Source organism: Ovis aries, chromosome 5 (genome assembly GCF_016772045.2).
Source record: "Ovis aries strain OAR_USU_Benz2616 breed Rambouillet chromosome 5, ARS-UI_Ramb_v3.0, whole genome shotgun sequence".
NCBI lineage: Eukaryota > Metazoa > Chordata > Mammalia > Artiodactyla > Bovidae > Ovis > Ovis aries.
Genome location: NC_056058.1, coordinates 2611337 through 2633102, shown reverse-complemented (window position 1 = coordinate 2633102; position 21766 = coordinate 2611337). Strand labels below are relative to the sequence as shown.

At 45.0% G+C, this 21766-nt stretch overlaps 1 protein-coding gene across 42 annotated transcripts in view; it reads left to right on the top strand.

Moving 5' to 3' along the window:
- OBSCN (obscurin, cytoskeletal calmodulin and titin-interacting RhoGEF) overlaps window positions 1–21766 on the top strand; it is a 231601-nt gene that overhangs the window by 39198 nt on the left and 170637 nt on the right. For 40 of the 42 annotated variants that reach the window (XM_042249500.1, XM_060416154.1, XM_042249480.1 and 37 more), the window contains exons 8-12: window positions 765–1040; window positions 4759–5034; window positions 12301–12576; window positions 16160–16435; window positions 20692–20967. In XM_042249500.1, the coding sequence (XP_042105434.1) occupies window positions 765–1040; window positions 4759–5034; window positions 12301–12576; window positions 16160–16435; window positions 20692–20967 (1380 nt within the window). The remainder of the gene's footprint in view (window positions 1–764; window positions 1041–4758; window positions 5035–12300; window positions 12577–16159; window positions 16436–20691; window positions 20968–21766) is intronic. The other 2 variants (XM_042249479.1, XM_060416153.1) reach the window with 2 other exon arrangements.

The following is a 21766-nucleotide window of genomic DNA, read 5'->3' as shown; positions in this document are numbered from 1 at the left end:
CTCTGATGCTGGGAGAGATTGGGGGCAGGAGGAGAAGGGGATGACAGAGAATGAGATGGCTGGATGGCATCATGGACTCGATGGACGTTAGTTTGAGTGAACTCCAGGAGTTGGTGATGGACAGGGAGGCCTGGCGTGCTGCGATTCATGGGGTCGCGGAGAGTTGGACACGACCGAATGACTGAACTGAACTGAACTGAACTGATGTGTTTTGGTCACATGGGGATAGGTACACCTAAACTTTATTGAGCTGTAAATGAATTCATGTACTTTACATATGCGTTATACCTTGAAAAACGTGGACTAGTTTGTGGGGAATATACCATATGCCTGGTTCTGGGGATACAAGAGCACACAATTCAGTCTGTCCACCAGCGGTGACTGTCATGTGGGAAGGACAGTGAGCTAGCTGTGACAGATGCTGGGATAACCTTGGCCACCTTCTCCCAGCCTTAGGAATTACTTTTGAGTTAGAACATGACTATAATACACGTGAGGTTCTGACACAGGAGACATATCAGACTCTTTACCTGTGCACCTTTCTGGGCTTAGAGCATCACTGGCTCCAAGGAGAAAATTTCCTGAACCCTGAAGTTTTGGTCTCATAAGCTGGTTTGTACTTCCCAGGTGGTGCTAGAGGAAAAGAATCTGCCTGCCCATGCAGGAGACACCAGAGATGTGTGTTCGATCCCTGGGTCGGGAAGATGCCCTGGAATAGGATCTGATTTGTGTCTCTGACCCTGTGTATCCCTCTCTGTGCCCAGACTCCTCTGCAGTGTTTATCAAGGGGCAGCCAATGCATAAGGAGGTAAAGGCCGTGGCGGGGGCCAGTGCCGCGCTGAGCTGCGAGGTGGCCCAGGCCCAGACGGAGGTGACGTGGTACAAGGATGGCAAGAAGCTGAGTTCGAGCTCGAAAGTGCACTTGGAGGCCAAGGGCTGCACCCGGAAGCTGGTGGTGCAGCAGGCGGGCAAGGCGGACGCCGGGGAGTATAGCTGCGAGGCCGGGGGCCAGAAGGTCTCCTTCCACCTGGACGTCACAGGTCAGTTTGGAGGTAGTAAGTTAGCCTTATGTGGAGGCGATGGGACGGGCTTGCACCCCTGACAGACCCGATGATCTTTCCCCTAGACTTCATGTCTTTCAGCCTTCTGTCCTCCCACCCCCATTTTCATACCCAAGGCCAGGCAAAGGGCGCTGGATGGGAGGGTGTGAACAGAAGGGATAAAGACATCCTGTAAACCGAGAGTGGCGTTTCCACACAGTGATGCACGGCCGTCAGTTCCCAGCATGTGCCCAGGGTCGTCTGGGTGTTCCCTGGTGTCTGGGCCTCTGGTTCTGTCTTGCACTTGGAGTCTGATGTAAACCAGATGCCTTTCAACTGTGGGTATGTGAATTTGCTCCTCTTGGCTGTCCTGACAGCTCCTGGATACCCCACCCAGCAATGCATGGGGGTTCACACGAGGAGAGATGGTTGAATCTCATTAAACTAGGACCAGGGGAAATTTTTGCTGCATAGGCTTGGACTTATCTCAAGAGCAAGCTATAGATTACCAAAGTTTTAAGTGTTCTGGACACTCTTTCTTCCTTGCACATGGATATTGAAGTTAACTGTGTATCTATAGGACTTCCGAGATGGCTCAGTGGGTAAAGAATCTGCCTGCAATGCAGGAGATGCAGGTTCGATCCCTGAGTCAGGAAGACCCCCTGGAGGAGGGAATGGCCACCCACTCCAGTATTCTTGCCTGGAGAATCCCATGGGCAGAGGAGCCCGTTGAGCTGCAGTCCATGGTTTTGCAAAGAGTCAGACATGACTGAAGTGACTGAGCATGCTTGCGTGTGTATCTACAAATTTTGTATATTTTGTATGTAACAAAATCTAGATCCATTTTTCTTGTAATATGTGTGCAAAGTAAATAGAGCAGAGAATTGGTCAGTATGTGCCTGAAATATGGACACGTGAGGTCTGGAATTCTCTTTTCAAAGCAAATATCGATTCCTTTTTTCTTCTATTAGAACATTCTGTGTCAGAATTCTGCTTGGAGTCTGATTTATAGATTTAGACTTGGAAAGGAATAGTTGCTTCTCCTATATCAGCATTGTATGTATCTTTAAAAAAATTGTATTTTAGGAGAATATAGCAATTTTTTTCATGGCAATAAATATGAAAGCTTATGAGAAATTGGTTAGATTTTTAGGAAACTGTCTTAGGAGTGACACAAGAAACATTCAACTGGAATAGTCCTATAATCTTTTAAGTGATTAGCACCATAGTGAAAACTCTGGATAGGAAATGATCTAATCCTGGTAGTTTACGCTGGTAAATTATATGAAATACTTGGGGAAAAATCCATGTTCAGGGAAATTTTTCTCGAGAATAGAAAAAAGACTACAGTCTCTGATTTGTTTCATGTAGATAGTGTACCATTGATACTGATATCTGACAAGGAAAGTAGTAAGGGTTAAAATTACAGACCTGTCTGTTATGGATATCAAGGCTAAAATATGAAGCAAAATACTGTCCAGATAAATTCAGCAGTATATTAAGAGGAAAATTGCAAATGCATTGTGAGGAAAGCAACAGCCAGAAATGCCAGGTTGTTGAAACACTGGAAACATCACAAATCAATCTGTATTCAACATGTAGGACAAAGGATTTGATGAGATTTGGCATTATAAATGCAGAAGCAATGTTTAATAGGATTAGCATCAATTCATGCCATAAAACTCTTAACAAACTGTAACTAAAACTGTTTTTTCTTAATTTGACAAGTGATGTTGTAGACAGACAAGCTAATTGCACACAGAAAAGTGAAAGTTTGAAAGCTTTGGGAGGCAGACAAGGCAACCAGCTGTTACTGTTTTTATCTGACATTTTACAATACAGTTAAGACAAAAACAAAGCAATAGAGTGAAAAAATAAAAGTGAAATTCACGATTTATCCAAAAGATAAATTATGAGACCTAATAAGATAATTAAGAATGATTACCATATAAAAAATCAATATGAAGTAGACACTTCTGTGTCTACATGGTAGCAACAAACATCTGAAAATGAGACTTTAAGAGAGTTACAATAGCATAAAAAGAATCATTTTCTAATTCCAGGTCTAATAAAAAGTGCTGAGAGATGCTTGGGGAGGATTATTAAAATTTTTTTGAGAGAGAGATGGGAAGTTCTGAAGAGGTAGAAATCTGTGGAAGAATAAACAATTTTCAATACCAATTAAAATTCAAAAAATGTTTCTTTAGTGGGGATTTTGAAAACTGACAAGTTGCAAAGACCATGTACAGTCAGTTACTCTTGAGGAAGGGCAAAAGGTGATTTATTTGCTATGCCAAGTATCAACTGATGTAAAGCTACAGAAATGAATAGAATAGTGCCTAACTGAAAGGATAGATAAGCAAAGGGCCAGAACAGTGACCTCATACACAGACCTGGGCATGAATGGACGACCACATTCCCCTTCTCCTCTTTAAAAAATGTGGAATGGCGAGAGGGGTAGGGACAGCATGGTTTTAACAAATGTCACTTGACCCATTTAACCGTATAGAAAAAAGATTAGACCAGTAACTCATACCACACATAGTCAGCTCCTGCTGAGTTAGAGACCATGGAATTAAAGGGAAAAATCATAGATGACAAGATAGATGGTTTTGATTAATTTAGGATAAAGGTGATCTCTTAGAATACAGGTGTACTAACCATAATGAGAGAAATTTAACATACTTGAGTACCTTAAGACTAAGCATGAAGATTCATCAGAAGACAGCATGAGTTAGTAAAAGGCATACCACACAGATATGAAAGACGTTTAGAACACACATTCTTGTCAGTGCCTAGCATTTAAGGACAAAAAAGTTCCTTAAAGTGAACACATGGATGACAGTCGGTGCTATTGAAAATAGGGCAGAAATTTTGAACAGTGACAACACAGAAGAGCAAACACTGATGAGCAAAACATCAGAAAAGGTTCTTGAGTTTGAGTCCTCAGGAAGAATGTGTAAGACGGAGGAGGTAACACTCACTCCCGCCAGTTTGCTCGCAGTGAGAACAGGTGAAGGTGGAGCGTCAGGAAATCTCATTCATTGCAGATGAGAACATGGGCTGCACATTCCTGTGGAAAAGATTCTAGCCTTATATAGGAAGTCTCGGAATGTACATATCATACCCTACAATTCCCGTCCTGTTGGTAAGCGGGCAGAAGATGTGAATAGTGTCACCAGAAAGAAGAAATGGCGAACCCAGTCCCAAGGGGACAGTTGCTTAGCTTCTTCATTCCTCAGACAATGACAAAGAAAGCAACGGGGAGGTGCAAAAGCTCCCCCAGATTGCCATCGTTGACAATAGTAAGAGTAGGCAAGGGCGCTGAGCCTCAGCCCTCTCCATGGACTGCAGGTGAAAAGTTCCTGCCTGCACCTGATGGAGAAGACTGTGGGTGCATCTAGAAAGTTTGGGGAATACTTGCCTTGTGACCCTGTTGATGCCAGTAGTAGGGGATGAGGCTGATCCGAAGGCCACCACATCGTGAGCCAGCTCACACGGACAGCTCACATGCAGGAGAATGCATAAATTATGTCACTTGTTGCTAAGAAAGTTTGGGGAACCTCTGCAGGGCACAAGACTGGTGCAGATCCCCGAGAAACTTCCAGCCCCATTTCCCCCTCCACCTGCTCCCAACTCCCCATCCTATTCTTTGCCTGGGGCTGCCATCCTGACTGAGATGCGGTCTCTGACCCTGTGTATCCCCCTCTGTCCCCAGAGCCCTTGGTGGTGTTCGCCAAGGAGCAGCTGGCACGCAGTGAAGTGCAGGCCGTGGCGGGAACCAGTGCCACGCTGAGCTGCGAGGTGGCCCAGGCCCAGACGGAGGTGACGTGGTACAAGGATGGCAAGAAGCTGAGTTCGAGCTCGAAAGTGTGTGTGGAAGCCAAGGGCTGCACCAGGCGGCTGGTGGTGCAGCAGGCGGGCAAGGCGGACGCCGGGGAGTACAGCTGCGAGGCCGGGGGCCAGAAGGTCTCCTTCCGCCTGGATGTCACAGGTCAGTCCAGGAGGAGGGCGCTGAGCTGGCCCGTGTGCAGGTGATGAGGGGACTCGCTTCCAGCCTCACCAGATGTGTGTGTGCTTACCTGGTGCTTTTATCTCTTCATATCTCCCTGTCTTCCATGTTCCACACGGATACCCATGTGGGCCTGGGGGGGATGACTGGGGAGGGTGTGCCTGGAGAAGGGGGGCTGTGTCTCTCCGCTTGTCTGCATTGGTAAGGCTCTGCTGCGGTGTCTTAGCATAGGTCCCGAGTCTTCCTATTGTTCCTAGTGTCCAGACACCGACTCTCCCCGATAATTTGGGACTGATGTAGACCTAGAGATATGTGACTCTTCTCCCATCATATGTCTTTCTTGACAGTCACCACATGCCCTAATCTGACACCTCATACAGGTTCTTGGTTTGCCTGAGGTGATACAATTTCATTGTTCCTGGATTAGGGGAGATATTGGTCACACAGTCCTACTTGAAATTCTTCAGGAGTGAGCATTTGATGATCAGTTTTTAAGTTTCTGGGTGGTCCTTCCTTCCTTTTCCCGGATATAGAGGCCCCAGTTGCCTGTAGGTACCAAGAAATTGGTCCATGTTTTCTTGTCACCTTTGCAAAGAGAAGAAAGGATGATTGGTGGAGAGTCGCCTGTGTCATTTAGGGTGGTCTTCTTATATCAGATGTGATTTTGCATTTGTCTGCAAATGATTCGGATGTTCTGAGTCAGTATTCCCCTTGGCATTACATTGATGAATTTAGGAATGGAAAGGAAAAATGTGCTTCTGCTACATTAGTAGGCTTTGCTAATGAGGACTTACTGTCCTAGCAGCCTCTGACCAGCAAAGCAGCGTTTTATTTCATTCCGTTTTCCTAATGGTGTTTTGCTGAAAGTTTTAATTTTTGTTTCAGGTTTTAAGGATTCATTAACAAAAGAAACCACTTGTTATACACAAATACACAATTTCGATATTTAATAGAGAATTATCTATCTTAGTTTGAATAAGAAGAAGTGAAGTCGGTCGGTCGTATCCGACTACTCTTTGAGACCCCATGGTTCCTCCATCCGTGGGATTTTCTAGGCAAGAGTACTGGGGTGGGTTGCTACTTCCTTCTCCAGGGGAGAAGATCCAGGGGATCTTCCCAACCCAGATATTGAACCTGGATCTCCCGCACTGCAGGCAGACTCTTTACCATCTGAGCCACCAGGAAAGCTCAGTAAACAACTTTCAATAAACAACCATTACAAGAAAAGATAAATAGAACAGTAAAGGAGGGTAACAGTACATACATCACCAGATTGTGTTTTTACTGACATCCGGACTCAAACAGCACTAGGAAATCCCATTTAACAGCGCTCTGGAGTCTCAGTCGGGAACACGTCTCAGGCAGCTCATCTGCTCCATGGGTGAGGCCTCAGATTACAGTTTGGGGGTTCCTGTTTATAATGCCTGGCTGCAAAGGAGTAAATTGCAGCTTTGGTTTTATGTTAATCGTGTTTTACAAAGCTGTTTGTTTTGCAAAGCTTGGAAGGTTGTTAAGTCTCGTTGTTAAGCCTCAGGTATGGTTGGCCAGACACTCTCCAGGGCTCAAGAATCCCTTAATCTGCCCTCTCTCTTATCTATGATGCTGCTGAGCTTGTACTCACATCTGGCACCTAGTCAGGCCTATGTCTGGGCAGGTCGGAAGCAAGGTCAGAGGTCTACTTTGCTTTCTTGTCTTTGAAGCCTGAACTAAATTACTTTCATTTAATTCCCCTAACCGATGGTCAGTGAGTATCTCTGTTTCAGCCATGAAGCAGAAGAATTGGAAGAGAGCCTTCCAATTCTTGGGCCGTCTAAGAACTGGAAGAGAGCCTTCATGCCGAATAGGGGTGGGCCGCCATCCTCCATTGACTTGTAGGTCCGAACATCTAACGCTTTGTGACCGTGGCAGATAGGAAGATTGTGGGTGTGTGTATATACCCCAGACCCCACCATGCACCCTTGGAAGATGTGGTTTTCAGAGCATGTTAGAGTAGTCTAAGGTAAAACCATTGAGCAGTTGTGAAATGTGGCTAAATCCTAGGAAACTATGAAAATGGGCACGAGGAGATAGAGAAGAGCTGAAGAGTTGCATGACTTGTCAATCAGTAGGACCAATAATGGTAAGTTTTCTCAGCCCCATAGTTGTCTGCTAAACTATACGAAATGGGAAAGGTATTCTTCCATGCTTGTGGATTTGGTCCTAGAGAAAGATAAAGGAGATATACTCTGTAAGTCTCTCCATGAACATGACATCAGTACCAAACTCACGCCAGAAAGGCAGGAAGAATGAAATTTGAGACCAGGGTGCTCTGAGTAACAAGGCCAAAATTGTAAATTAAATGTTAGCAGAAGGAATTCAGCGATGTACCCAGGGGTTAGCGATTGCTGGTGGAAGTCCAAGTCCAGGATTGCACTTTGGAGTTAACCTTGACAGCGTTAATAGAGAGCAAGCTCGACTTCGAGAGATTGAATGCAGACAGACGTGATTGTCTCCATGAGTACAGCCAGTCTTGGGAGATTGTTCCTTCCTAAGAATTTGTCCATCTCTTCCAAGCTGTTCCTTTTATTGGCATACGGTTGCTTGTAGTAGTCTCTTGTGATCCTTTGTATTTCTGTGGTATCTGATGTAACTTCTTCATTTTCATTCTGATTTTATTGATTTATCTCCCTTGTTTTCTTGATGAATCTGGCTAAAAGTTTATCAATTTTCTTTATCTTTTCAAAGAACTAGGCTTTAGTTTCATTGATCTTTGCCATCATTTTCTTCGTCTCTTTTTCACTTATTTCTACTCTGATCTTTAGGATTTATTTCTTCTTTACTACATTTAGATTTTGTTTGTTCTTCTTTCTCTAATTGTTTTCGGTGTAGGGTTAGGTTGTTTATTTGAGATTTTTCTTTTTTTTTTAAATTTTTTTACTTTACAATACTGTATTGGTTTTGCCATACATCAACATGAGATTTTTCTTGTTTCTTGAGGTAAGACTGTATCGCTATAAACTTCCCTCTTAGAACTGCTTTCGCTGCATCCCACAGGTTTGGGATCATTGTGGTTTCATTTTCATTTGTCTCTAGATGTTTTTTGATTTCCTCTTTGATTCCTTTACTGATTCATTGGCTGTTCAGTAGCATATTGTTTGGCCTCCACGTGTTTGTATTTTTAATAGTTTTTTTTTTTTGTCTTTGCAGTTTATTTCTAATCCCGTAGCATCGCTATTGGAAAAGGTGCTTTCAGCTTTGAAATGCTTTCATTGAAAAGATTATTTCAGGTTCCTTAAATTTCCAAGGCTCCTCTTGTGGCCCAGCATGTGGTCAATCCTGGAGAATGTTCTGAGTGCACTGGAGGAGAACGCGTAGTTTGCTGCTTTTGGATGAAATGCTCTGTAAATATCAATTAAGTCCATGTGGTCTAATGTGTGATTTAAGGCCTGTGTTTCCTATTAATTTTCTGCCTGGATGATCTGCCCATTGACAAAAGAGGTGTGTTAAGTCCTCCATGATTATTATGTTGCTGTTGATTTTTCCCTTGATGGCTGTTAGTATTTGCCTCATATATTGATGTGCTCCTATGTTGGATGCATATATATTTACAACTGTTATATCTTCTGTTTAGATTGATCCTTTGATCGTTAGATTAGATGAGCTGGTTGGATGGCATCACCAACTCGATGAACATGAGTTTGAGTGAGCTCCGGGAGTTGGTGATGGACAGGGAAGCCTGGCGTGCTGCAGTCCATGGGGTCACAGAGAGTCGGACACGACTGAGCGACTGAACTGAACTGAACTTTAATCATTATGTAGTGTCCTTCTTTATCTCTTATAACAGTCTTTGTTTTAAAATCTGTTCTGTCTGAGCATTACCATTCCAGCTTTGTTATGATTTCCATTTGCATGGAATATCTTTTCCATCCCCTCACTTTCAGTCTGAGGTGGGTCTCTTGACAGCATATACGTGGGTCTTGTTTCTGTATCCACTCAGCCAGTCTGTCTGTGTCTTTCTGTTGATGCATTTATTCCATTTACATTTAAGGCAGTTATCAGTATGTATGCTCCTGTTCCCATTTTCTTAATTGTTTTTCTTTGTTTTGTAGGCCTTCTCCTTCTTTTACATTTCCTGCCTAGAGAAGTTCCTTTAGCATTTGCTATAAGGCTGATTTGGTGGTGCTGAATCCTCTTAACTTTTTCTTGTCTGCAAAGCTTTTGATTTCTCCATGAAATCAGAAGTAGAGCCTTGCTGTGTAGAGTATTTTCGGTTATAGTTTCTTCTCTTCCATCACTTTAAGAATGTTGTGCTTCTGTGGTCTAACCTCTGGTGGATGAGGCTATCTAAGAGGCTTGTGCAAACTTCCTGGTGGTAGAGACTGGCGGTGGGTAGAACCGGGTCTTGCTCTGGTTTGCAGGGCAGCGGTCAGTAACTTCAATCCACTTGTTTGCTGATGGGCAGGTCTGCGCTCCCTCTCTGTTAGTTTTTTGACCTGCGGTGATTCTTGCTGAGTATCTGCAGGCTCTAGGCTAGGGCTAATGGCAAAGGCCTCCAGGAGGGCTCACGCCTGCAGGTGCTTCCTTGGACAGCTGCTGTCAGTGTTGTTACCTCCGTGCTGAGCCACCGCCAACCCACACCTCTGCAGGGGACCCTCAATGCTGGCAGGCAGGTCTGGTTCTGCCTCCTGTGGGGTCACTGCTCCTTTTCCCCCGGGCCCTGATGCGCCCAGGATATTGTGTGTGCCCTCCAGGGGTGGAGCTTCTGTTTCCCCAGGGCGTTTGGAAATCTGCAGTCAAATCCTTCAGGTTAGATTCCCTGGGGATTAGCAGATCCCAAGGGTGGGAAACCTGATGTGGGGCTCAGCACCTTCACAACAGTGGTAGAACCTCTGTGGTAGCATTGTTTCTAGACCGTGGGTTACCCTCCCGGTGGATATGGGATTTTCTTTTATCATGACTGCACCCCTCCTGCCATCTTGTTGTGGCTTCTCCTTTGTCTTTGGACTTGGGGTGTCTTTATTGGTGGGTTCAAGCCTAGTCCTGCTGATGGTTGTTCAACAGTTAGTTGTGATTTTGGTTCTCTTCCAGGAGGAGGTGAGTGTACGTCCACTCTGCTATCTTGACCTAATCTCCATGAGTACAAATCAAATGGTTGGTTAAACTTGAATGTTACACACTAAGGAAAAAATGTTGATAATACTGATCACCAGTTCCTGCCATAAAATTCTTAGCAAATGTATAAAAGTATTCTTTTTAAAAATTAACATTATAGAATTCATTCAACAACAACAAATACAGCAAGGTGTGTCTGGAAATATTTGATGTGAGAGACGATAAATGTAGGGCTCTCCAACCACTGAGCTGAGTAACGAGGAAATAAAATCAACAGCAAACAGTTCTGAAAAACTCAAAGTGAAATTTGCTGATGATGTGATGATTAACTCAGATAATCTCAGAGATAAATTATTAGACTGTGTATAATTCTAGAGTAGAATTAGTATGTAAAAAATCAATATGCAGAAAACATTTCTGCCTACCAGTCCTGGCAAAGAATGCTTGGCAAATGAAATTTGTGTGAGAGAGTTAGAGTAGTATAATTGTATCATGGGTCTGATTTCCGGTCTGATAGAAGTTGCTAAGAGGATGTGTGTGGGGAAATTATTCAAGATTCTTGAGAGGCAGAGGTTGAAATAGATGGGTAGAAGTCTGAGGGAGAAATCAAAAATTATTATTAAAAATCAAGATGGAACAAAATATGTTTCTGATTGTCAGATGAAAGAATAGCAGGCAGATTCCAAAGGTCTGGTACAATCAATCTGCTGTTTTCTTGAAGAATGTTCAGAGGGAGCATTTACTGGCACCCAAAGCTGAAACTCCAGTACTTTGGCCACCTCATGCGAAGAGTTGACTCATTGGAAAAGACTCTGATGCTGGGAGGGATTGGGGGCAGGAGGAGAAGGGGACGACAGAGGATGAGATGGCTGGATGGCATCACTGACTCGATGGATGTGAGTCTGAGTGAACTCCGGGAGTTGGTGAGGACAGGGAGGCCTGGCGTGCTGCAATTCATGGGATCGCAAAGAGTCGGACACGACTGAGTGACTGAACTGAACTGAACTGAATGTTAGAAATTATCATAAGGCTGCAGTTTTCAAGATAAGGGGATTCCAGTGCAGAGGAGCAGAATAGTGAGCTCAGAAACACTTCTTTGCATGAATGGATTCCTGCATCAGCCATCCTCCTTCCCCACCTTCCTCATGCTCCGTTTGTTACTCTGTTGCCTATCAGAGAAGTTGAGAAAGGATATGGTCTTCAAATATTGTGGTTGTGTCACTGAAAACTATACAGAAAACTTAAGTTGTAATAGCAATTCACACCACACACAAAAGTAAACTTGTAGTAAATTAGAAACCTCAGCGTAAAAGGTAAAACCCAAAAAACCCTCAGATGATATTTTTAAAGATTTAAGGTAAGGAAAGATGTCTTAAATAGAACACAGTGCTCTACAATGAAAGAGATGAGAAGTTGTGAAAACTATTGAAAGGGAAAAGTTTGATTTATCAGAGGAATCGATCAAAGAGTAAAAATGGTAGTCACATAGTTGGAAAGATCCTTAGATCCTTAAATCCTATATCATTCTCTGGTGTTTAAATGCATAAAGAACAGCCACAGGTGAAGCAAGAAAAGAGAGAGCCTACTAAAGCTTTGAATAGTGTTGTGAAAAGCTTTGAATAGTGTTGCTAGGAAGGAGAACACAGTCACAGTGAGTGAGCCCAGTGCCAAGGGGTTCAGCTTCCTCCGTCCTCATGCAGCGTAAAAAGAGCCACAGGGAGGTGTAAGCACTCCCAGCAGATTGCCATCAGCTGACAACAGGAAGAACGGGAAAGGATGCTGAACCAACTCCACGGACTGTAGGTGGAAAGCCCTGCATGATAGTAGGGAGAAGACTGTGGGTCCATCTAGGAAGGCTAGGGAGCAGTTGCCTCAGGACCCTGCTGAGGCCAGGAGCAGGGAATCTTTTCCAGTGGCTCCCCCTGGACCAGCTCAGAAGGACCCATGGGAGAATGCTTAAATTGTAAGTCTTTTGCTGAGAAACTCAGGTGTCCTCTTCAGGGCACAGGGCTGGTGCCGAGTCAGCAGAAATCTCCAGCCCCATTGCCCCTTCTCATCACCCCACACCCCACCTCCCCATCCAGGTTGTCTTTGCGCGGGGCTGCCGTCCTGACTGAGATGGGGTCTCTGACCCTGTGTATCCCCCTCTGTCCCCAGAGCCCTCGGTGGTGTTCGCCAAGGAGCAGCCGGCATGCAGTGAAGTGCAGGCCGTGGCGGGGGCGAGTGCCACGCTGAGCTGCGAGGTGGCCCAGGCCCAGACAGAGGTGACGTGGTACAAGGACGGCAAGAAGCTGAGTTCGAGCTCGAAAGTGCGTGTGGAGGCCACGGGCTGCGGGCGGCGGCTGGTGGTGCAGCAGGCGGGCAAGGCGGACGCCGGGGAGTACAGCTGCGAGGCCGGGGGCCAGAAGGTCTCCTTCCGCCTGGACGTCACAGGTCAGTCCTGGAGCAGGGCGCTGAGCTGGCCTGTGTGCAGGTGATGAGGGGACTCGCTTCCAGCCTCACCAGATGTGTGTGCGCTCACCTGGTGCTTTTATCCCTTCATATCTGCCCGTCTCCCATGCCCTACCTTGACACCTGTCTGGGCTCAGGGGTGGGTGGATGGAGAGGAGGGTGGGGGTTGAAAGAAGAGGGGTTGTTTCTTTCTACCTGTTTGCAGCAGGGGGCTCAGTCACACTGTCTTAGCATCTGCCCAGAACGATCCTGTTGTTCCTGTGTTAGGACCCTGACTCTCCCTGAAGCTTGGGGCTGGAGTAGATGTGGGGATGTGTGACTTTCTTCTCATCGGATGTCTTTTCTGACAGCCACCACTTGCCCTCACCCAGGACCTTGTGTAGATTCTTGGTTGGTCTGAGCTGTTTCAATTTGATGAATCCCAGATTCATCAAAAATTCGTCAAAATTCATCATTTATTTTGTGGGGAGGGGGGAACGTTGGCCACGTGACCTTGGAATTATCTCAGGAGTGAGCCTTGAATGATCAAATATTAGGTTTCTGAGAGGCCCGTCCTCCCTTTTGCTTGATGTGGAAGCTCTTACTGCCTGTAGGTCGCAAGAAATTGGCCCATGTTTTCTTGTCATGTCCTTGAAAAGGGAATTAGAAAGGGTGATATGTATAGTCACCAGTGCTATTCAGGGTGATCATCGTAGATAAAATATGGTTTCTCCAAGGGCTTCAGAAGGTTGGACGACCCAGGTCAATATTCCCTTGATGTTACTGATGGGTTTAGGAATGGAAGGGATAAAGGCACTCCTACCACATCAGTAGTTTTTGCTCGTGAGGAGTCACTATCCTCGCAGCCTCTGACTGGCAAAGCAGTCTTTATTTTGTTCTGTTTTCCAAATGGTCAGTGAGTGTGTGTTCCTTGTGCCTAGAACATAGGATAGTCTAAGAAATCAGGTTATTCTTCTTCTGGGAAAAAATGTCTTCATGGAAAGTAGAGATGGGTTGCCATCCCACATTGACTCCTAGGTGCCAGCACATACCAGTTTGGGACCACGCCTCTGTAAGGTTCATATATTCACAGGTTTGTATAGATACTTGAGATCTCACATGGTTAGTTGTTTTCAGAACGTGTCAATGACTATTCTAAGATAAAAGTATTGGAATATTGTAAAATGTGGCTAGATCCCAGGAAACTATGTGAAAATGGACAAAAGAAGATCGGGGAAAGTCAAAGAGCTGTATAACTTGTCAGTCGTTAAGACCAATAGTGAAAAGTCTTCTCAGCCCATAGTTCTCTGGTACACTGTAAATAACTACTTGGAAAGCGGTTACTCCATTCTTGTGAAGATGATCCTAGAAGGGAAAAAGAAAGTGCTCTCTTCATGCACAGGACATAACAGCAGCAAAAATCACACAGCGGAAGAAGAGAGAAGGAAATTCCTGACCAGGGTACTGTGAATCAGTATACTGACCAGTACACTGTGAACCAGTATACTGTGAAAGCCCAAATCATAAATTAAATGTTGTCAAAATGGATTCAGTCGTGTATCTGAGGGCAGAGATCAGCGATCCTAGTCCAGGCTTGCACTTTGGGTTTGACTTTGGCCATGGTAATAGACAGAAAGCTTGACATTAAGAGACTGAATGAAAAAAGATGTCATCATTTCCATGAATAGAGAATCAAGTGGCTGATTAAATGGGAGAGATAAACAGTCTGATAATACTGAACAAATAAATTCTTGCTTTAAAATTCTTAGTGAGCTATGTAAAAGTGTTCTTTTTTTTTAATGTTGTAAACTTCCTATAAAACAACAACAGCAACAGCAACATCCCGCTTAGGACGTCCCGGGAGATCTTTGGTGTGTGGGATGGCACACGTAGGCCAATCTAACCACCGAGTTCAGGAAGGAGGGGAATAAAACCACTGGCAAACAGTTTTGAAGAAATCAAAATCAAGGTGGAATTTGCTGATGAGATGATAATCAGCTCAGATAATTTCAATGATAAATTGCTAGACTGTGTATGACTCTTGAGTAGGATTAGTGTGTAAAAAAATCAATATGCGGAAACATTTCTACATCTGAGTCCTGGCAAGGAATGCTCGGAATAAGAAATTTGTGTGAAAGAGTTAGACTAGTACCATTGTGCCACGTTTCTTTCAGGTCTGATAAAAGTTGGTAGTTTCCCCACATACTGGGGAAATAACGTAAGATTGCATGTGGGGAAATTACATAAGATTCTTGAGAGATGAGATTGCAAGAGTTGGATAGAAATCTGGAGGGAAAAAAATCAAAGATATTTATTAACAATCAAAATAACACCAAATGTGTTTTTAGGGTGTTCTGAAGGAAGAATAACAGGCAGACTGCAAAGGCACTGTCCAGCCAGTGGTTTGTTTTCTTGAAGAAAGGCACAGGGTGAGCATTTACGGTACCTAATGTCGGGGATTACCGTAAGGCTGCAGTTTTAACGATCAGGGGATCCCAGTACAGGAATAGTTACCACATCAGAGCAGGAGAACCGTGAGCTCAGAAAGAGCTCTTCATAAACGGACTCCTGTGCCACCCCTCCCTACGCCTGTGTCTTCCATTGGTTACCGTGTTGTCTGTTCGAGAGGTCGAGAAGGATGCTGTGTTAGTGAACGGTGCTTGGACCACTGAATCATATGGGAAATTAAATTGTACTAGCAGTTCACATAACACACAAAGGTCAACTCATAGTGAGTTAGAAATCTTAGTGTAAAAGGTAAAACCCCCCAAACCCTCAGATGATAAATGGTCTGTTTTGAAGACTTAGGGTAAGGAGAGATTTCTTAAATAGAACACAGATGATCTACACTCCAAGGCCTAGTGGACATTATGACACTGTTGGACGGAATAGCTCTGGCTTATCAGAGGACTGGATCAAAGAGCAAAAATGCCAACCACACAGTTGGGCATATCCTTAAAACTTAGCTGTCTCGTCATTCTCCTGTTTTTAAATGGAAAGGAGTGGCCAGAGCTGAATGGAGAAAAGAGAGAGCCTGCTACGGGCAAGTGGGCAAAAGGCTTGACTAGCGTCACCAACAAGAAGAGAACAGTGATGGCAAACCCAGTGCTAAGGGGAAGGGCGATCCGCTTCTTTTTCCTCAGACAGCGATGCAGACAGCCATCGGAGCGTGCAGGCACTCCCAGCAGATGGCCACAAGTTAACCATAGTAAGAGCAGGCAAGGGTGCCAAGCCTGAGACGTCTTTGTGGACTGCAGGTGGAAACTTCCCCGTGTAACCATGTGGAGATGGCAGGGCACCATATAAGTAGGTTGGGGAACACTTGCTTCTTGACTCTACAGATGCCATAAGCAGAGGAGAAGTATTTTCCAGCAGCGCCTGCACCCTTAGACCAGCTTACAGGAATCCATGGGAGAATGTGCCAATTGTGCCTCTCATTGCTGAAAAAGGCAGGGGCTCCTTTCAGGGCAATAGGCTGGTGCAGAACCTGGAGAAGTCTCCAGCTCTCAATCCAGGTCGTCTGCCCGGGGCTACTGTCCTGACTGAGATGCGGTCTCTGACTCCGTGTATCCCCTTCTGTCCCCAGAGCCCTCGGTGGTGTTCGCCAAGGAGCAGCCGGCACGCAGTGAAGTGCAGGCCGTGGCGGGAACCAGTGCCACGCTGAGCTGCGAGGTGGCCCAGGCCCAGACGGAGGTGACGTGGTACAAGGACGGGAAGAAGCTGAGTTCGAGCTCGAAAGTGCACTTGGAGGCCAAGGGCTGCACCCGGAAGCTGGTGGTGCAGCAGGCGGGCAAGGCGGACGCCGGGGAGTATAGCTGCGAGGCCGGGGGCCAGAAGGTCTCCTTCCACCTGGACGTCACAGGTCAGTTTAGAGGTAGTAAGTTAGCCTTATGTGGAGGTGATGGGACAGGCTTGCACCCCTGACAGACCCGATGGTCTTTCCCCTAGACTTCATCTCTTTCAGCCTTCTGTCCTCTGACCCTCATTTTCATACCCAAGGCCGGGCAAAGGGCGCTGGATGGGAGGGTGTGAACAGAAGGGAGAAGGGCATCCTGTAAAGCCAGAGTGGCGTTTCCACACAGTGATGCATGGCCGTCAGTTCCCAGCATGTGCCCAGGGTCGTCTGGGTGTTCCCTGGTGTCTGGGCCTCTGGTTCTGTCTTGCACTTGGAGTCTGATGTAAACCAGATGCCTTTCAACTGTGGGTATGTGAATTTGCTCCTCTTGGCTGTCCTGACAGCTCCTGGATGCCCCACCCAGCAATGCGTGGGGGTTCACACGAGGAGAGATGGTTGAATTTCATCAGACTAGGTGCAACACCAGAGAAGGCGATGGCACCCAACTCCAGTGCTCTTTGCTGGAAAATCCCATGGACGGAGGAGCCTGGATGGCTGCAGTCCATGGGGTCGCGAAGGGTCGGGCACGACTGAGCGACTTCACTTTCATGCATTCGAGAAGGAAATGGCAACCCACTCCAGTGTTCTTGCCTGGAGAATCCCAGAGACGGGGGAGCCTGGTGGGCTGCCGTCTATGGGGTTGCACAGAGTCGGACACGACCGAAGTGACTTAGCAGCAGCAGCAGGGGCAACACTGTCGTACTTGATTTATCTCAATACTGCGCTATGGATTACCAAAATTTTAAGTGTTCTAGACACTCTTTCTTCCTTATACATGGGATTAGAAGTTATCTGTGCATCTACATATAACGAAATCTAGGTACATTTTCAAAACAAATACTGATTTTATTATGTCTTTTGTTAGAACATTCTGAGTCAGAATTCTGCTTGGAGTCTGATTTATATATTTAGATTTGGACAGGAATGGTAGCTTCTCCTATCCCCGCATGCATATATTTTTTAAAATGGTATATTAGGAGAATAGACAATTTTTTCATGGCAATAAATATGAAAGCTTTTACAAATTGATTAGTTTCTTGGAAAACTCAATGAAAAGTGACTCAGGAAACATTCAGCTACTTAAATAGTCCTAAAACCTTTGAAGTAATTGAAACCGTAATGAAAAATCTTCTCATAGATCTCGTCCTAGTAGTTCCACTGGCATATTGTATGGAATACTTTGGGAAAAAAAAGTCTTGTTCATGGAGAATTTTTTAGAGAACAGTGAAAGGAGATACAGTCTCTGTTTCATGTTGATGATGTAACGTTGATACCAGTATCTGACAGGGAAAGTAGTAAGAATGAAAACTGTAGACTGATCTATTATGGATATCAAAGCTAAACTCTGGAACAAAATATCAAAATTAAGAATATAATAAGAGGAAAATCGGTAATATGCTGTGATGAAAGTCATACTCCAGAAATACAAGGTTCTTTACACACTACAAACGTTGGCAAGCAATCTGTTCATGATATGCAGAATAAAGTATTCGATAAGATTTGGCATTTTAAATACAGAAGAAGTGTTTTATAAAGTTAGCTTCAAACCATGCCATAAAATTCTTTATGAATTATACAGAAAGCAATTCTTTCTTAATTTGATAAACAATGCCGCAGGCAAACCAGCTATCTGTACATAAAAAAAGTGAGTTTTAAAGCTATTCCTGTGAGATAGGAAACCAGACAAGGAAGCCAACTGTTACTGCTTTTGTCCAACATTCTAAAACACAGTTAGGACAAAAATAAAGTGAAAGGTATAAAAGTGTGAAAAAGCAAAAGTGGAATTCATGGATAACATGATTTATCCAAAAGATAAAATATGCAACATAATAAGATAGTTAAAAATAATTACCATGTAAAAAATCAGTATGAAAAGAACACTTCCATGTCTAAGAATAGTAGCAGACATCTCGAAAATGAAATTTTGAAAGTTACAATGGCTTGAAAAGGATCAATATCTAATTCCAAGTCTAATAAATGTGCTGAGAGGTTCTGTAAGGGCAGGGAGAAGTTAGAAAAAAATTTAAAAGACAGTCAAAAAGTTTGAAAATGTTGGGTAGAAATCAATTGAACAATAAAACATGTTCAGTACCCATTAAAATTCAAATAAATGTTTGTTTAGTGTGACTTTGAAAATTGACATATAAATTTCAAAGACCATGTACAGTGAATTCACTCTTGAAGAACAAAAGGAGAGTTATCTGCTATACTAGATATCAATACTGTTAGAAAGCTACAGAAATGAACACAGAAGTGTCTTGTTGCAAGGACAGGTATTGAGACCCAAGGACCAGAATAGGGATCCCAGACACCGATAAGTAGATGACCACGTTCCCCTTCTTTTTAAAAGAAAACTGTGGAACAGTGCAAAGGGAAGGACAGCATGTTCTTAATAAATGGTACTTAAACATTCAACTGTAGTAAATCAATAGAAAAAAAAGATCAGACTTGTAACTCATCCCACACATGGTCAGCTCCTTTTGGAATTGAAGGGAATAGAAGAGAAAATCATACAATTCTTTTTAAAAAATGATTTATTTGTCTTTGGTTGGGTTGGGTCTTTGTTGCTGGATGTGGACTTTGTCTGTGGTCAGCAGGGGCTGTTCTTCACTGCTGTGCACAAGCCTCTCCCTGAGTCACTTTTCTTGTGGTAGAGCACAGGCTCTAGGCACACAGGCTTCAGTAGTTGCAGGAGGCAGGCGCAGAAGTTGCAGCGCTCAGGCTTGGTACTTGCAGCTCGTGGGCCCCAGAGTGCACGTGTTTCGGTGGTCGTGGCCCATGGGCCCGGCAGTTGCAGCTCGTGGGCCCTAGAGTGCACAGGTTTCCGTGCTCGTGGCCCACGGGCTCGGTAGTTGCAGCTTCTGGGTTCTAGAGCTTGAGCTCAGCAGTTGTGGCGCATGGGTTTGGTTGCTCTTAGAGCTTGCACGTGAACTCTTCCTGTGTCCCCTGCGTTGGCAGGCAGATTCCTCTCCACTGTGCCACAAAGGAACTTCTCATAAAACTCTTAGATGAGAACATAGATGATTTTAATTATTTAAGGGTAGAGAAGGATTTCTCAGAATGTTCGCGAACCATGGTGAGTGGGCTGCTGTTTCCTTCTCCAGAGGATCTTCGTGACACAGGTACTGAACCCCGGTCTCTTGCGTCTCCTGCATTGGCAGGCAGATTGCTTGTCACTTGCACCACTTAGAAGCTCTCAACCATACTGAAACAAATTTGAAATACTTGACTATATTAAAACTAAACATGAAAATTCACCAGAAGATAGCATAAGTTCATAAAAGGCAAACCACACAGATATGGAAGATATTTAGGACACACATCCTTGTCAGCGCCTAGCATTTAAATATATATAAATAAACAGGTCCTTCAAATGAACAAATAAATGACAGACGCTGCAATTGAAAATAAGGCAAAAATTTTGAACAGTGACAACATAGAAGAGCAAACACTGTTGAGCGAAAACATCAGAAAGGGTTTTTTACTTTGGGTCATTAGGAAAAAATGCAAAAGAGCATCTCAGGAGGTGCACTCGATCCCATCAGTTTGCCAACAGTGAGAGTAGGTGAGGGTGGAGCCTCAGCAAGTCTCACTTTCTGCAGATGAGAACGTGGCTTACACAGTACTGTGGGAAAGGGTCTGGCCTCATAGAGGAAGGCTAGGAATGCACCCATGATGACGCACCAGTTTGGGTTTGAATAGTGTCACCAGGAAGAAAACAGTAATGGCGAACCCAGTCCTAATGGTAAAGGTGGTCAGTTTCTCCACTCCGCAGACAGTGAAGGACAAGACCATGGGGAGGTGCAAGCGTGCAAGTTAACAACAGTACGGATAGGCGTGGGTGCTGAGCCTAAGACATCTCTGTGGACTGCAGGTGAAACATTCCCTGCATAACCATATGGGGAAGACTGGGGTGCCATCCAGGAAGGTTGGGGAACCTTCGTGAATCTCCAGATGCCACGCACAAAGGACCAGTCCTTTCCAACGGCCCCCCTGCCGACTGAACCAGTTTACATGGAGAATGCATAAATGTGTGACTTTTGCTGAGAAAGGCAGGGGACCTCTGCAGGGCACAGGGCTGGTACAGAGCCTGAGAAGTTTCCAGCTCCACTGCCCCTTCCCACCACCCCAAATCCCAGCTCCCCATCCAGGTCGTCTTTGCGCGGGGCTGCATCCTGACTGAGATGGGGTCTGTGACCCTGTGTATCCCCCTCTGTCCTCAGAGCCCTCAGTGGTGTTCGCCAAGGAGCAGCCGGCACGCAGTGAAGTGCAGGCCGTGGCGGGAACCAGTGCCACGCTGAGCTGCGAGGTGGCCCAGGCCCAGACGGAGGTGACGTGGTACAAGGACGGCAAGAAGCTGAGTTCGAGCTCGAAAGTGCGTGTGGAGGCCACGGGCCGCGGGCGGCGGCTGGTGGTGCAGCAGGCGGGCAAGGCGGACGCCGGGGAGTACAGCTGCGAGGCCGGGGGCCAGAAGGTCTCCTTCCGCCTGGACGTCACAGGTCAGTCTTGAGGAGGACGCTGAGCTAGCCTGTTTGCAAGTGTGAGGGAATTGGCTTTTGGTCTCTCCAGACTACATGTGCCCTCGCCTATAACCTTCATCTCTTCTTGCCTCTCATTCTTCCATGTCCCATCTTGATACCCATTTTGGCCTGGAGGAGGATGAATGACAAGGGTGCATTGGAAAGAGGCGCGGCCGTTTCCACCCACCTGTTTCCAGGCAGTTAGGCTCAGTCCCACTGTCTTATCACCTGCCCAGAGGCTTCTTGTTTTCCCTGGTGTCAAAACCCATTTTACCAAAAGTTTTACTTTCATTTCAGGTTCAGAGAATTTGTTTTCGAACGAAACAGCTCATTACACACAAATAAGCAATTTCAATATTTAATATAGATTTATTTAACTTAATTTCAATATATAACCTTTAAAAGAAATAGAAAAAATAGAAAAGAGTAACAGACTGTTGGTGGAAATGCAAACTGGGACAGCCTCTACGAGTACAGAGTGAAAATTCCTTAAAAAATTGGAAATAGAGCTGCCATATAACCCAGCAATGCCATTGTTGGGCATACACACTGAGGAAACCAGAATTGAAAGAGACACGTGTACCCCAATGTTCATGGTTGCACTGTTTATGATAGCCAGGACATGGAAGCAACCTGGATGTCCATCAGCAGATGAATGGATAAGGAAGTTGAATACAATGAAATATTTAGTTCAGCTCAGTCGTGTCTGACTCTTTGTGACCCCATGGACTGAAGCATGCCAGGCTTTCCTGTCCATCACCAACTCTTGGAGCTTGCT